Here is a 15,137-nt window from a genome sequence, read left to right on the forward strand (position 1 = left end):
TCTGGGCACAAGGTTGGGCTGGGCCACTGGCCTAGCTTTCTCCCTGACGAACAAGATGGAGGCAGGGGTACAGGCAGGGACACTCAGCTCTGCCTGGAGCCGGTCCCCAGAGCTGGCATGCAGTTCCTCCCCTCAGGGCTCCCCAGCCCTTCCTGGGAAGTCTCCTCTGGCTTTCAAAGGCTCTGCAGTCAGGTCCCAGGACATGCGTTCCCAGGCCTGGGAACTGCTCAGAGACAGAGTACATGCTGGACTCACCTCTGTGCCCTGACTGAGCAGAAAACCAGAGAGCAAATGAGGAGACCACCAACGCTGAAGAGCTCAAGTGTGCCCAGGCAGCTCCCGACTCAGAACCCTTTGCCTCACTCACCCTCTGATATGGTCTTCCCCTCACTTCTCCCCCCAGTACTGCCCATCTCCAACCTTGGTCTTGGCGGACTGTCTCTTCCTACTTCCTTCCCTCTTCAACCTCTGAGGGTTGACATCTGCCCATCTGCACTCCACTCAGGCTGCCCCCAGCAAGGGCCCAGGACCTCTGTGTTCTCAGATCCTGTGACCACTATTCAGACCTCATTCTTCTTGGCCTCTCACCGGCTTTGGCCATGGTCATTGCTCTCCTTTCAAACTCTAGCATAATGAGAACATTATAATATACTGTATAATGATACTGGCTTTGGAGTCCAATCCTGGCTTGTGCTACTTCAGGGCTCTGTGACCTTAGATAAATCACTTCCTTTCTTTGTGTTTTAGTTCCCCATCTTTCAAACGAAGATGGTAATTCCTACTCTGCAGAGTCATTAGGAAGATAAAAAGATAATGTGCACAGAGATCTAAAGATAAAGTAAGTAAATCGGTACAACCGTGGTGAAGACCATCTTAATAACATTAAGCAAAGATGTAGATGTGCACAGACTAAGATCTTGCAGCTCTCCTCCTAGGTAGATAGCATCAGAACACTCACTCATTTGTTTAAGGAAACCTGTACGAGAAGGTTCACTGCAGAACTGTTTGTAATAGCAAAATGTGGGAAGCAACTAAAAAGCCCGACAAAGGAAAACAGATTAAACGTGGTACACAGAATACTACCCAGCAGTAAAAATACATAAACCAGTGACCTTTGGCTTTGGGTACTAATACAGATATGCCTGTAAAGCATAAGCAAAAAAATCAATTTGAAACACACACACACACACACACACATACACACACACACACACACACACACACACACAGAGTATTATTTGTAAAGTGTAAAAACATGCAAAAACGATATCAGATTTTCAATGGATATATAAATATGTCACAAAAATAGATAAAGAGACATTGAAACGATAACCCCCAAACCAGGATAATGGTCTCCTGGAGAAGGAGGAGAATGGAATGGGAAGGGATACACAGAGCTTTAATTGTATCTCCTGTTTTATTTCTTAAGCTGGGTACACATTGCATTGTATTCACCTTTATTCTTTTTTATATGCCTGAAATATTCCATGTAAAGAAAGGATGCCTCCCGACTTAAAAACGACAACTCCATAATTTTTTTTTAAAAGATGGGGTGGACAACACTGTCAGATGCAGCCAAGAGGTCAAGTTAGGAACTGAACAGTATCCTTTGGATTTCCCGGGGGCACTGAGCAGTTTCACTGGAATGATGGAGGAGAAGAGAGTGCTCCAGAGTAAAGGGTGAGAAAGAAGCAGTGAGCACAGTTAATCTTCCCAGGAGGTGAAGGAGAATGGGTAAGGAAATGAACCTTTAAGGAGTGTTCTATACTAAGTGCCTTCAGATGTACCTTATGGAGGGCTTCAGGGAAGGCCACAGACACCCTCCTTTTCCCACCTCCCATTTGACCTCTAAGGAAAAGCATATTGCTACTAATTGCCCAAGGTCAAGGTATGGCTTGGGTTTTTGTTTTCTAGGAGGGGACCTTAGCAGAAAGGGTATAAATTAGCAGGTGCTCTCTTGTTGCTGGCCGATGGGCTATGGACCAGCCTTTCCAGGCCTTCATAGCTTTGTAGGATTGGAGTCTTGAGTGAGGATTTGGGAGAAAAGTAGGCTGCTTAGCTACCTGTACCCAGCAAAAAGGAGTTCTTCACATGGTTCAGCCCTACCCATTAGATTTGCCCTTGGGGATCTGAGGTCAAAACTCCCATTCTAGAGTGTCCTCCTGCTGGTCACTGTCTTCTTTTCAGGATGGTGTGGACTGGCTGAGTAGAGGACTCAGGTATTTTTAAGTCCCCTGGCCAAATGATATCACCCCTTCAACAGTTATCTTATTTAATTCTGACCACAACCTAATACAGTAGTATTATTTTCTCCATTTAACTGAGGAAGAAATTAAAGCACAGACAGGTTAAGTAACCTGTCCAAAGTCACAGCTGATAAAGAAGTAGTACTGAGATCTGATCCTTGAATGTCTGATCCTAAAGCCCAAACTCAACCATGCCATGAAATAGTGCAGGAACTTGACAAGGCATCAGAACCACTAAACCGTCAGAGGTGGGAAAGTCAGGAGGGAACTGCATGAGCGAAGTCCCTAAGGCAATGGAAGGGGACAGTTCTGAGGGCACTGGGGGGACATCGGCCTTGGACAGGGTAAGAAAGAACTGAAAGGGAGACCGGGGTAAAGAGGGGATGATGGAGGAGCCTGGGGGATGGCCTCTGTCTTCTCAGGGATTTCCCCCTCGTACCTGGTCCTCCAGGATGGATCTCCCTGACGTCCTTTCCTGTGATCTCTTCCCCCTTCAGAGCCATTACTGTCCTGCTCTCTAAATATCTGTGTCTCTACCAGACTGGAGCTTTTTTATGGAGAAGGATGGTACCGTCCATTCCACTGTTGTATACCTGGCCCTGGCCAAGTGGGGGGCTCGGAGTAAACGAAGAGTGAAGCAAGAAAAAGAAAGGAAGGGAAAAATGGAAGGAGAGGGGTGGATCCCCAGCATGGGGACTTCTGAGGGTACAGCCCTATCCTGAGTGCAGGGAGACAGGCTGAGGGATGAGATGTTAATGTAGAGTGGGCCAGGGTTCCCAACGTACCTTGACCTTTGATCCCAAAAGGCGGCACAAATTCCCGAATCCTAGCCCACTTGCGGAAAGAGTCATCCAGGAACATGGGTGCTGGCTTGGAGAACCTGGAATACAACAGGGCTGTTGAGGATCCCCAAATGCAATAAGCTGGGGTATGGACTGGCTCTTCAGTACATCTGTCTTGGCAACGGATCTGCCGGGAGGACCTTGACACTCCAGCACACCCTCCCTGCCCCTGGTCAGTGGGTAGCTGCTGACATAGCTTGTCCAGTGGAACCTGAGTTCGAAGGGGCAGATCTGGCCAGTCTCTATGTGGCCGGCCATAGGGGTGGAGAGGCAAGATCCACTTGCCCTGGATGGAACTGCAGCACGCCAGAAGCTCTCTGGCAGGCGACCCAGGCATGCACCCCACCAGTCGCTGCAGCCCACGCTGTTCCTGCGGTCTGGGAACACGGAGATGACACACGGGCCACGTGAGCAGAAAGATACCCGAAGACAGCCAGTGCATGGAGACAAGAGTTTTGGAGAGAATTCTGGGAGGTGGACCACCCAGGGTGAGGAGGGAGAATTCACAATGAAGACGGAGAAGAGCCACAGGAGACAGACGTTTGGTCGAGAAGAGAAAAATGGGAGCGTCCCATGGCTGAGAGGCAGGGCTGAGCGGAGGACTCAGACAGGTAGGAGCCTGAGCACCTCTGCTGGCAGAGACCAGGAGGGAAGGCTAAGCTCCTCAGGAGGTGAGGGAGGGACACTAAACACAAGGGGGATGGTAATGTGGGCCTGGAGGAAAGATGGGAGGGAAACAGGGGGAGAAGGAAGGATGAGTTGATGCTGAGTTGAGAAGGGAAAAGAACGTTTCACTTCTCTCGGGAAAGCCCAAGGAGTGGGCAGGCCGTGGAGCAGGCTTTCAGGGGTGGGGGTGGTGGGGCAAAGTCAGAAGGGATTCATAAGGCAGTGTGGACAGAGGGAAAAGCTACAGGAGAAACCGAGCTCTTTGGGGATGCTTGGACAACACAACCTCACGTGGAACCAAGCACCCTGGCTCTAAGACCTTTCTCAGGGCACCTGGCAGCCTGGAAGAGGGCCAGTACCTGGTCATCTACTATGTGTTGATTCTCGCTGTGGGGCCTGCTTGGGGCCTTGCTGGCCAAGAATGAATGTGTGGAGGCCTAGGCCTGGGCTCCGTCTCTGTATTTCTAACTCAGTCTGAATCAGCCACTGAAAACCTGAAGACTAGAGGAGAGGCCCTCTAGTCTGGGAGCCTGGGAGGTAGCCTGGGAGGTAGCCTTCTGAACGTACTCCAACTCAAGCAAACCTTTCTCACTTCCATCATCACTGACCACTATAATCAGCCTACCCAGGAGGAAGAATACCAGTAATCACTTGGACGTCTAATATTATTACAGATTTTGAAGTGAACTTGAAAGAGGCAGAAAACTTTCAATCCTGCTCCCTGTCCCATTACTCATGGCTGGAAAGACGTTGTCAACACTCGACAGCACGGACAGGCCATTCCTGCCGAACAGCCTGCCTCTGGACTTCTGAGTCAGCACACTTCCCTTCTGTGTACAAGGATCATGTATGTCTCTCATACCCAGTATATCAAATCCAAGTACATTAACATATTTGATGTTTCACCAGAGGCACCAAGGATCCTGGCCACAGCCTATATGAAACAGCGAAGGAAACAAGGTCCCTGGATAAGCCTGGAGCGAGAACCTCTCCTCCTGTGTCAGGAGCTTATAAAATGTTTGCAGGGGCGCCTGGGTGACGCAGTTGGTTAAGCGGCTGGCTCTTGGTTTCAGCTCAGGTCATGATCTCACAGGTTTGGGAGTTTGAGCCCTGCGTCGGCCTCCTCACTGCTTGGGATTCTCTCTCTCTCTCTCTCTCTCTCTCTCTCTCTCTGCCCCTTCCCTGCTTATTCTCTCTCTCTCTCTCAAAATAAATAAACTTTTTTAAAAAGCTGGAACAAAGTCTTTGCAAAGTTTCTCAGTCAGGCTTGGACAGGCTTTATCTGCTTCCCAATATGTACTGGACATCATATGCTAATAAAATCTTCTAAGGTCTTACCAATGTTCTCAACATATTTTTTCCTTTGCTCTCTTTTCTTCCTGAGAAAGCGCATTTTGTTAATTTTTACTTTAAAAAAAAACTTATTTTCAGGGGTGCCTGGGTGGCGCAGTCAGTTAAGCGTCCGACTTCAGCCAGGTCACGATCTCGCGGTCCGTGAGTTCGAGCCCCGCATCAGGCTCTGGGCTGACAGCTCGGAGCCTGGAGCCTGTTTGCGATTCTGTGTCTCCCTCTCTCTCTGCCCTTCCCCCGTTCATGCTCTGTCTCTCTCTGTCCCGAAAATAAATAAAAAAACGTTGAAAAAAAAATTAAAAAAAAAAAACTTATTTTCATTGTAGCTTGTAATATATGCTAATTATGGGGAAAATACTGACAGGTGCACACACATAAACAAACAAACAAACAAATAAATAAAACCCATAATCCTAAAACACAAAGGCAACTAACCTTATGGTATATATCTGTACTGATTTTCCTTTTCCCATATTATTTCTTAAACTACTCTGTAGACTACTTTTTTCACTTTCTTTTTTTCAATTAAAAAAATTTTTTTTAATGTTTACTTATTTTTGAGAGAGAGACACACACACAGAGTTCAAGCAGGGGGAGGGGCAGAGACAGAGGGAGACACCAAATCTGAAGCAGGCTCCAGGCTCTGAGCTGTCAGCACAGAACCTGATGTGGGGCTTGAATGCAAGAACTGTGAGATCATGACTTGAGCTGAAGTCGGATGCTTAACCGACTGAGCCACACAGGCGCCTCTTTTTCACTAATAATGAAAACATTGCTGCGGAAATGGACACAACTTTCTCATAATACACAAAGGCTAGATCAAACAACAAAAACAATAAGCTGCTGGTCACCTGACACAAGTTGGTCCCCAACAATTGAATGTACAGGATACACAAATGAAAATATGACCAAAAAAGCAGAAGTTGCAACATTAGTGTTCTAGCCTGAATGTCTGTGTTCCCTCAAGTTTGTATGTTGAAATTTCATTCCCAGTGTGATGGTACTTGGACGCGGGGGCCTTTGGGAGATAATTAGGGCATGAGAATAGAGGCTTTATGAGTGGGATTAGTGCCTTTATAAGAAGAGGCCAGAGAGTTAACTAGCTCTCTTCCCCCATAGGAGGGTACAAGGAGAAGTCAGCCATATGAACCCTAAGATGCCTCTCACCAGAACTCGACCTTGCTGGCACCATGCTCTCCGACTTCCAGCCTCCAGAACTGTGAGAAATACATTTCTGCTGTTGAGAAGCCACCCAATTTACAGTAGTTTGTTACAGCAACTAGAGCTAAGTAAGTAATGAACAAAAAAAATTCACGGGAGAGATCCTGGCAAAAAGCATTAAATGGGTCTGGTAAGTGTTTTTTAAAAATCTTTGCCTCTAGGGGTGCTTGCATAGCTCAGCTGGTTAAGCGGCTGACTCTTGATTTCGGCTCAGGTCACGATCTCACGGTTCATGGGTTCAAGCCCTTGCATCGGGCTCTGTGCTGACAATGCAGAACCTGCTTGGGATTCTCTCTCCTTCTCTCTCTGCCCCTCCCCTGCTTGTGCACTCGCTTGCGTTCTCTTTCTCAAAAATAAATAACTAAATAACCTATTGATTTCTGGTTTTTAAACACTGTCCATCTCACCTTGTTCTTTTATTGGGTCTTTCTGTTTTAGGTGCTTATTTTGTAGACCCTCTTTATTCCTTGACGGATCAAGCCAGACTCCTCTAACATTTCCTTCTGCTACTTGGGTGCACCTTTGTGCAAAGGGTACTCTTTTTTCCTGCTCTGGATATATTTAAAAAACTTTTTATTATGGGAAATTTCAAACATGCACACAAGTTGAGAAACAAAACAGTGAACCCCCATGGACCTATTACTCAGATGCAGCAATTATCAGTCATGATCAATTTTGTTTCCCTTCTACCCCATCTACTCGCTCTGTGTATTATTTTGGAAACTCTCAGAAATTATACCATTTAATCCATAAAATACCTTAGCATTAATTTCTAGAAGATAAGGACATCTTTAAAAACCTAACCACAGGGGCACCCTGTGGGTGGCTCAGTCAGTTAAGTGTCCGACTTCAGCTCAGGTCATGATTCCATGGTTCATGGGTTCAAGCCCTGTGTTGGGTTCTGTGCTGACAGCTCAGAGCCTGTAGCTTGCTTCGGATTCTGTGTCTCCCTCTCTCTTTTCCCCTTCCCTGCTCTCTCTCTCTCTGTCTCTCTCTCTCTCTCTCAAAAATAGACATTAAAAAAACCCAAACATAACCACACCTAAACAACTCTTCTTAAAGCCATTATCACACCTAAAACACTATAATTTCTTAATAGCAACAAATTGTCAGTTTCAGATTTCTCCTTAATTAATGTTTGTTGTTATTTTAAAAGTTGTTTATTTAGATCAGAATGAAAGCATGGTCCACACACTGAATTGGGCTAATCTCTAGTCTCTTTCTAATCCATAGGTTTCCTCCTCTCTTTTTCTCTCTTTGGCCTTTTCATCTTGGCTCCTGAATCCTTCTAACACACTCCAGTAATCAAGGAAAGAAAATGTCCTTGCTTTCTAGTATGTGAAGATGTTCCCAGGTTTGTCCTATATATTTCTTGCCTCCATCTGAAGTCAGTCATTTTCCAAGGAGTCCTGGTTATTGGAAATGGTATTTAGAGACTACCATCTGGGTGGCTGGGTCGCGCATGTCACTATGGTTAGTCATTTTTCCCAGGTGTTTTCAGGGGAAAAAAGCCAGGAAATAATTTTTTTAACATTAATTAATTATTATTATTTTTAGAGAATATGCAGGTGTGGGAGAGGGAGAGAGAGGGAGAGAGAGGGAGAGAGAGAGAGAGAGAGAGAGAGAGAGAGAGGGAGAGAGAATCCTAAGCAGGCTCCATACTCAGCAGGGAGACCAACATGGGGCTCAATCCCATGACCCTGGGATCATGACCTGAGCCAAAATCAAGAGTTGGACACTCAACCAACTGAGCCACTCTGGCACCCCATAAACAGAAAATACATCATGCATTTATACTAGTATTCCCAACCCAAATTCAGGATTACAAGATTTGTACTTACTTTCTTTTTCTTGTTTAATAGTTTTATTGAGATATAATTCACATGTCATAAAAGTCATCTATGTAAGCTTCCTTTATATTTGTATCTCTTTTCAATTAAGTAGACATTCTTGCCTATAGTGATAGCAACACAATTACTTATCTGCTTTATCTTAATACATATTTACAGATAGATACATGTAGAAAAATATATAATATTTTTAGCATAACATTACTAACACTCTCATTACTAAAAACAATTTAAATACAGTTTCTTTACAGTTCTTTTTGTCTCTGGGTATACCCTATTAGAGAAGTACAGACAAGTGATGGTGCTTTTGCCACTTGAAATAATTCTGCTGAGTTTTAATTCGTTAATGATACGTAGTTAAGTCCATTTGTTCCATTTTGCTTTTGCTTTTTAGGGGTTGCTTATACCCCATTTTAATTTAATTTTGTTTTATGACGATATAACACTTTACCTAGTGCCAAACTAAATTCACAAAACAAGATACATTCAGAGGAGTCTGACATTTATTTCTGTGTCTGACTTCTGTTGCTTCTATTCCCCTACAGTATTTATTTTTTATTATTAACTTCATTTTATTTGTATTTTATTCACATTAGTATTATTCCTACAATGAATTCATTTTTATTTTACCCTTCCTTTTTTTTTTTTTGAGGTGAGCAAATACACAGTACATATATGTGTGTGCAGAGTACTACTATTCCCTTCTTTATTCAATAAAAATAACATATACTGTTTCGCCTACTGAGGTGTTTTTTTTTTGTTTGTTTGTTTGCTATACAATATACTGTGGTAATCACTCCATAGTAGTATGTAGAGTTATATACTTGATAATATTATTCAGTCCCCTGAGTTGTTGCAATCTTGTGTAAAGTAGGTTCTACCAACAGCGGTTACAGTGAATAACTTCATGCATACGTCTTTTCTCTTTGCCAACGTATCTTTGGAATAGATCCCGAGGAGTGGGTTGGTTGGGTCAAAGGGAAAATGCACATAAGTATTTTGCTCCATGTTGCCAAATTACGCTCCACAGGGATTGTGCCCCACCAGCCATGTAAAAGTACACTGTCCAACACTGCAATGCGGCCCGTCTGATAGGAGAGAAAAGAGTATCTCTGTGTTGTTTTCATTTGTATCTCTTTTAGTGTAAGTGAAATTGCACATCGTTATATCTATAAAAGGGCCATTTGCACTTCTCTTTCTGTTACCTTGGTTCCTATCTGTTGCCCATTTTTCTATAGGATTACTGGTTTTCCCTTTTTTTCTCCCAGCTTAAAAAAATTATTTTAATGTTTATTTTATTTATTTTGAAAGAGAGAGAGAGAGAGCGTGCAAGCAGGGGAGGGGCTGAAGCGGGGAGAGAGAGGGGGAGAGAGAGAGAGAGAGAGAGAGAGAGAGAGAGAGAATCTCAAGCACGCTCTGTGCCATTAGCACATGCGCCTGATGTGTGACTCACAAACCGTGAGATCATAACCTGAGCTGAAACTAAGAGACGCTTAACCAACTGAGCCACCCAGGTGCCCCTCTCGCAGATTTTTTGAGATATAACTGACATCTAGGTTGTGTCACTGTGTAAGAGTATGATGCGTTGGTTTCATATACTCGTATATTACATTATAATCACCAACATAGTGTTAGCTAACAATCTTCCCTTTTTTGACACCCTGCATATATTAAATATATAAACCCACTGAGACACAATTACAAATATTTCTCCTAGTTTGTTTATTTAACATTTACTTGGCTTATGGCATTTTCTTGCTTTCTTTTTTCCCCTCATTTTTTGCAATAAGTTTTTTAAAAATGTAGTAAAATTTGTCAACCTTTTACCTTATTGTTTCTGGATTCTGAGTCTTAGTTAGAAAAATTCTCTTCATTCTCAGGTTATGTCTCTTTCCTGGCTAGAATCCCATCCATTTCTCCTGTCTTTCTTGCCAGGACCCTGGACCCCCAGTTCCACTGTCTTTTTGCCCCATCCATTAGGCAAAATCTACCCAGAGATTAATCTAATCCTACACTCTTGTATTCTTTGTGCTGCTAGAACACACACACACACACACACACACACACACCCCACATTGAAGTGAAATGATACCAATACAAATTCATAGACTTGAACCTTAGGCTGGACCCTCAACTTTGCTCAGTAGCTATTCCAAACCTTCTCCACACTCCACAAATGCTCTATCCTTTCCAATTTTGTTTAAGCCGATTGTTTCTTCTCTCACTTCACAGCCCAATCCAGGACACTCAGATAGGAACTCATTCAGTTTCCTGCTTCCTTATCTCACCCTTTCGCCCCCCAAAGTTGATCTCTTCAGCATGCTCTGGTTCCCTTTCCTGTTTGTCGCCCCCCCTCCATACCGCACCCCGAGGCATACAATCAAGCTCAGGTCTCTCTTATGTGAAAACAAACACACAAACCCACTCAACAAACTTTCCTGAGCACATATCCCTTTAGCCATCCATCTCTCTCTCTCTCTACGCCTTCGTGGCGAGACATCTAGAAAGAGCAATGGATATTCTGTCTCAACTCCCCCATCTCCTGTTCACTCCTTAATCTAACGTAATTGGGATTTACTCTTCTGAGACTACTATCACACTCCAGCACGGTGCACTATTTGTAGCTTCCTGAACATGCTGGTCTTCACACGCTTACATGTGCAGTGCCCCACCCCCCACTCTATTCCCCAATCCCCTCCCGTCTCTATCTGCCTGGAAAATCCCTTGTTATTCTTTCAGTTTAAAGGCTATTTCCTCTGGACAACCTTCCCTGCTGCCTCCAGGTAGGCCTGTCGTCTTCCTACAGTGTTTCCACTGCACTTTGCTCAGCCCCCATGAGGTGGCTCAGTGCCTGCAGAGGCCTTGGAAGCTGAGCTAGGGGCCATAAACAACAGGAAATGGGGTGGGGTGGTGGTAGAGGTGGTGCATGTATGTGTGTTTGTGTTAATTCTGCAGGTGGCCTGGGCAGAGCCTCATGCTACACCTGGGACGGAACCAGGGGCTTCTGTCCCGGGACTAGTGTGCCAGTGTGGGGGCCTGGCCAGGGTGGAGGTGGCCTCTGAGGTGCAGAAGGACTGGTCAGACTAGCGGGGGTGTGGGACGCCTGACCTGCTTGCCCTGGCCTGGGGGGTAGCAGGGTAGGGTGGGGCAGGCTCAGGCAGACGGGCCCCAGCCTGCCAGCCCAGGGCTCCAGCACGCGAGGCAGCCTTAGGATCAGGTTTCAGTAGGGTGTGTGAGTGCGTGAGAAGGAACAGGGGAAGGAGGAGAGGGAAGTTGCACTGGAACCTGTCCTTCTTTTCTCCTTAGATCCTAGAGCGTAGTTTGGAGACTTGTGGCACTAGGAGGGCACATGATGAGGGTGGGTCTGACCCCTGTGCCTCTCATAACAAGGCTGTGACCACAGGAACCACAGGCTGCCCTGTCCACAGACCTACAGACTCTGACCAGCTAGCAAGGCAACCCAGGGCCCTCTGAAGATAGCTTTCAGCTCATTTTATGCCCAGTGGTGTGACTGAGGCGCAGTGTAGAAGGTGAATGTCCCCAACTCTGGCTCATCAACCTAAACCACTACTACTGAAGGTCCAGCACTTAAAAAAAATTTTTTTAATGTTTATTTATTTTTGAGAGAGAGACACACACACAAAGTGTGAGCGGGGAAAGGGCAGAGAGAGAGAGAGGGAGACACAGGATCTGAAGCACTGAGCTGGTTAGCACAGAGCCCGATACAGGGCTTGAACTCACGAAGTGTGAGATCATGACCTGAGCCGAAGTTGGACGCTTAACCAACTGAGCCACCCAGGTGCTCTGAAGGTCCAGCACTTTAGCCTGTATCCAGAGACCAGCAAGAAAGGTGACTGGGTCTTATCAGGGCGTGAGGAGTACTTATACGTGGGCACCAGCAGACCCAGAGAAGGATCTCCCTCGTAGCTCCCACCAATCAAACTGAAAGAGGAGCCTCCAGATGTGGGTTTGCTGGATTAGGTAACACACATCTTCTGTTCTCTATCTGTGCCTGTCTGGCCTTCTAGCTAGTAAGTGTGAACAGCCTAAGCAGCCCAAGGGACAAAGGGAAGACAGAACCCAGCAGTGGGTCCTGAGGACCAGGGGCCACAACTAATCTGTCTGTTAGATTCAGCCATAGACCTTGGCCCCCCAGAAGTGAGATTGTCATCCAGCAGGGTGAAGGCCAATCCCCACAGATCCACTGTCCCAGAACCTGTTCTGGGAAGTGGGGAGGTGGACAACACAGAGGGACATGGGCTTTCTAGAATCTACCTGGTCTCGTTTGGGATCTTGTTGCAGCAGCCCCACCACAAAAGGCCCTGCACAGTAAGACCTTGGTATACATCCAAGCCAGCAAGATGAGCACTTCCTAAATGCCTCGCAAACTTCTGTCTTCCTGCATATTTCCCTCACTGACCACCTGAATGGGTCCCCTGGAGAACAGGAAGAGAAAGGATGGTCAACCCGTAGGGCAGGTGGACATATGTCCAGGGAGAAGCAGCACAGAGGGAGAGAACACAAACAACAGGTAACAACCAACAAGTCCTGTTCCAAACATCAGCATGCAGTTCCTGCCTCCTTATCCTGTGTGGGACTAGATGGAGTAGAAAATGCCGCCCTATCCAACAACTACTGGCCTACTCAGTGCCAGCTCCTGTGCTGAGTGCTGGCTGGGGCCTAAAGGAAAATCAGCCCTGGCCCTTCCCTTCAGGAGCTAGTAGTAGACACAGGTAAACAAATAATCATAAAATGCATCCGTCCATCGTGCATCGTGTAACAGGGATACAAAGGTCTTAGACCGACTTAGGGCTACAGGAGAATCTTCGTGAAGATGACAACAAAACTGAGCAGGGCCTTGAAGGACAAGTAAATGAGCCTGGTGGAGAATGTTAGGAGGAGAGTTCCAGGAGAAGAGTAGTGTAGGCAAAGGCACAGGAGAGAGGAGAATCTTCCCGTCTAGGTATCGCTGGGGCCAGACAGAGTAAAGCAGCACGTACCAGGGGTTAGAGTAGCTCAGCCTGGTGACCCCTCCCAATGAATCTGCCCCCTAGTCCCACCCAGGGGGTGGAGCAGTGCGTGAGGAAGGAAGGAGCTGGTGAGTGTATTCCGACTGGTGTAAATAAAGCAGTTGAGGTGTAAACTCTGCACGGAGGGAAAGGCCAGGGCAGGGCGTGCATCAGCCCCGCCGGGGTTGGCCTGGTGCCCTGACGCTGTGTCAGGACCAATTTCAAGCCAGATCATCACTGGAAACTCGGGCACTCGGTTCATGCTCTTTCTTGTTGACACCTTGCAGTGGGTATCTGCATTCCTTCCCCCTCCCTGTGTAAACGCAGGCTACTTTTCATTCCGTATGGTTCCACTGAGCTGACCTCCCCTCCCCCCACTGCTGCTGGGAGGAGCGCATGTCCCAGGCTGGCCAATCAGGACGGTTCACCCGGAACCAGAGTAACTGGCTTAAAATGGGCACCTGATCCAAGTGGGACAAATCAAATTCTTCTCTGAGGTCTAATATTTGGCCACTGGGGGATATGGGAGTCTCTTTTTCTCTGAGATAGTGAGCTGTCATGACCGTGTAAGCCAAGAACAGGGCTTGTACAAACTGCAGCCCATAGACCAGATGCCGGTTTCTATAAATAGTTTTATTAAAACACAGACATGCGGGGTGCCTGGGTGGCTCAGTCGGTTGGGCGTCCAACTTCAGCTCAGGTCACGATCTCGCGGTCCGTGAGTTCAAGCCTCGCTTCGGGCTCTGGGCTGATGGCTCAGAGCCTGGAGCCTGCTTCTGATTCTGTGTCTCCCTCTCTCTGCCCCTCCCCCGTTCATGCTCTGTCTCTCTCTGTCCCCAAAATAAATAAACGTTAAAAAAAAAAAAAATTAAAACACAGACATGCTCATTCATTTACCTAATGTCTGTGCCTGATGTCACACTTTAACAGCAAAGTTAAGTAGCTGTGGCAATCGTTTGTGGCCCACAAAGCCAAAATATCTACTAACTGGACCTTTAAGAAAAAATGGGCTGACCCTGGGCCTAGAGCTGCTGGAGCCATCTTCGTGGCTACATAGAGAAAACAGTCTACATAACAGGCAAACCAAGAGCCAAAACACTGGGATAAAGACACCGTTTGCGTCCCATATTCAGGCGAGCCTGAAGATAGTTCAGCCCCTTGATACAGGTTTCTACCCACGACAGCTGCTACCTAGAGGAAAAAGTTTAAGCTCTTTCGTCTGGTTTATGAAGCCCCTGTGATCTGGCTCCTGTCTACCTCTCCTGCCTCAGATACCCCCTCCTCCCTTTCCCTAAGGGCTACCCATACCCAACTATGTAGAGTTTCTGTAACCTGCCAGACTCTTTAATGCCTCCACGCTTTCATACATGCTATTCCCTTCGCCTGGAATTTTCTTCCCCTTTTCATTCACAGGCTGAATTTCTGCTCATTCTTCAACCGGACCCCAGCACCTCTACCTTCTGAAGGTAAGAGTCCTGGGGTGCCTGGTGGCTCAGTCGGTTAAGCAACCAACTCTTGATTTTGGGTCAGGTTATGATCCTACGGTTTGGTTTGTGAGATCGAGCCCCGTGTTGGGCTCCATGCTTTCAGCGCAGAGCCTGCTTAAGATTCTCTCTCTCTCTCTTTGCCTCTTCCCCACTTGTGCTCTCTCTCTCAAAATAGTTTTAAAGTTTATTTATTTATTTTGAGAGAGAGAGAGAGAGAGAGAGAGAGAGCAAGTGGGGGAGGGGCAGAGAGAGGGAGAGAGAGAGAGAGAGAAAATCCCAAGCAGGCTCTGCACTGCCAGCACGGAGCCCAACACAGTGCTCAAACCCACAAAGTCATGAGATCATGACCTGAGCTGAAACCAAGAGTCAGACACTTAACCAACTGAGCCACCCAGGTGCCCCTCTCTCAAAATAAAGAAACTTTAAAATAAAATAAAATAAAATAAAATAAAATAAAATAAAATAA

The 15,137-nt window shown here is 46.3% G+C and overlaps 1 protein-coding gene across 1 annotated transcript in view; it reads right to left on the reverse strand.

The window, feature by feature from the left end:
- Positions 1–15,137, reverse strand: part of ST3GAL3 (ST3 beta-galactoside alpha-2,3-sialyltransferase 3) — a 191,960-nt gene that overhangs the window by 24,806 nt on the left and 152,017 nt on the right. Inside the window, exon 6 of the mRNA XM_049617323.1 lies at positions 3,032–3,126. Coding sequence (XP_049473280.1) covers positions 3,032–3,126 — 95 coding nt within the window. The remainder of the gene's footprint in view (positions 1–3,031; positions 3,127–15,137) is intronic.

This window comes from Panthera uncia, assembly GCF_023721935.1.
Source record: "Panthera uncia isolate 11264 chromosome C1 unlocalized genomic scaffold, Puncia_PCG_1.0 HiC_scaffold_4, whole genome shotgun sequence".
In the NCBI taxonomy this organism is placed as follows: domain Eukaryota; kingdom Metazoa; phylum Chordata; class Mammalia; order Carnivora; family Felidae; genus Panthera; species Panthera uncia.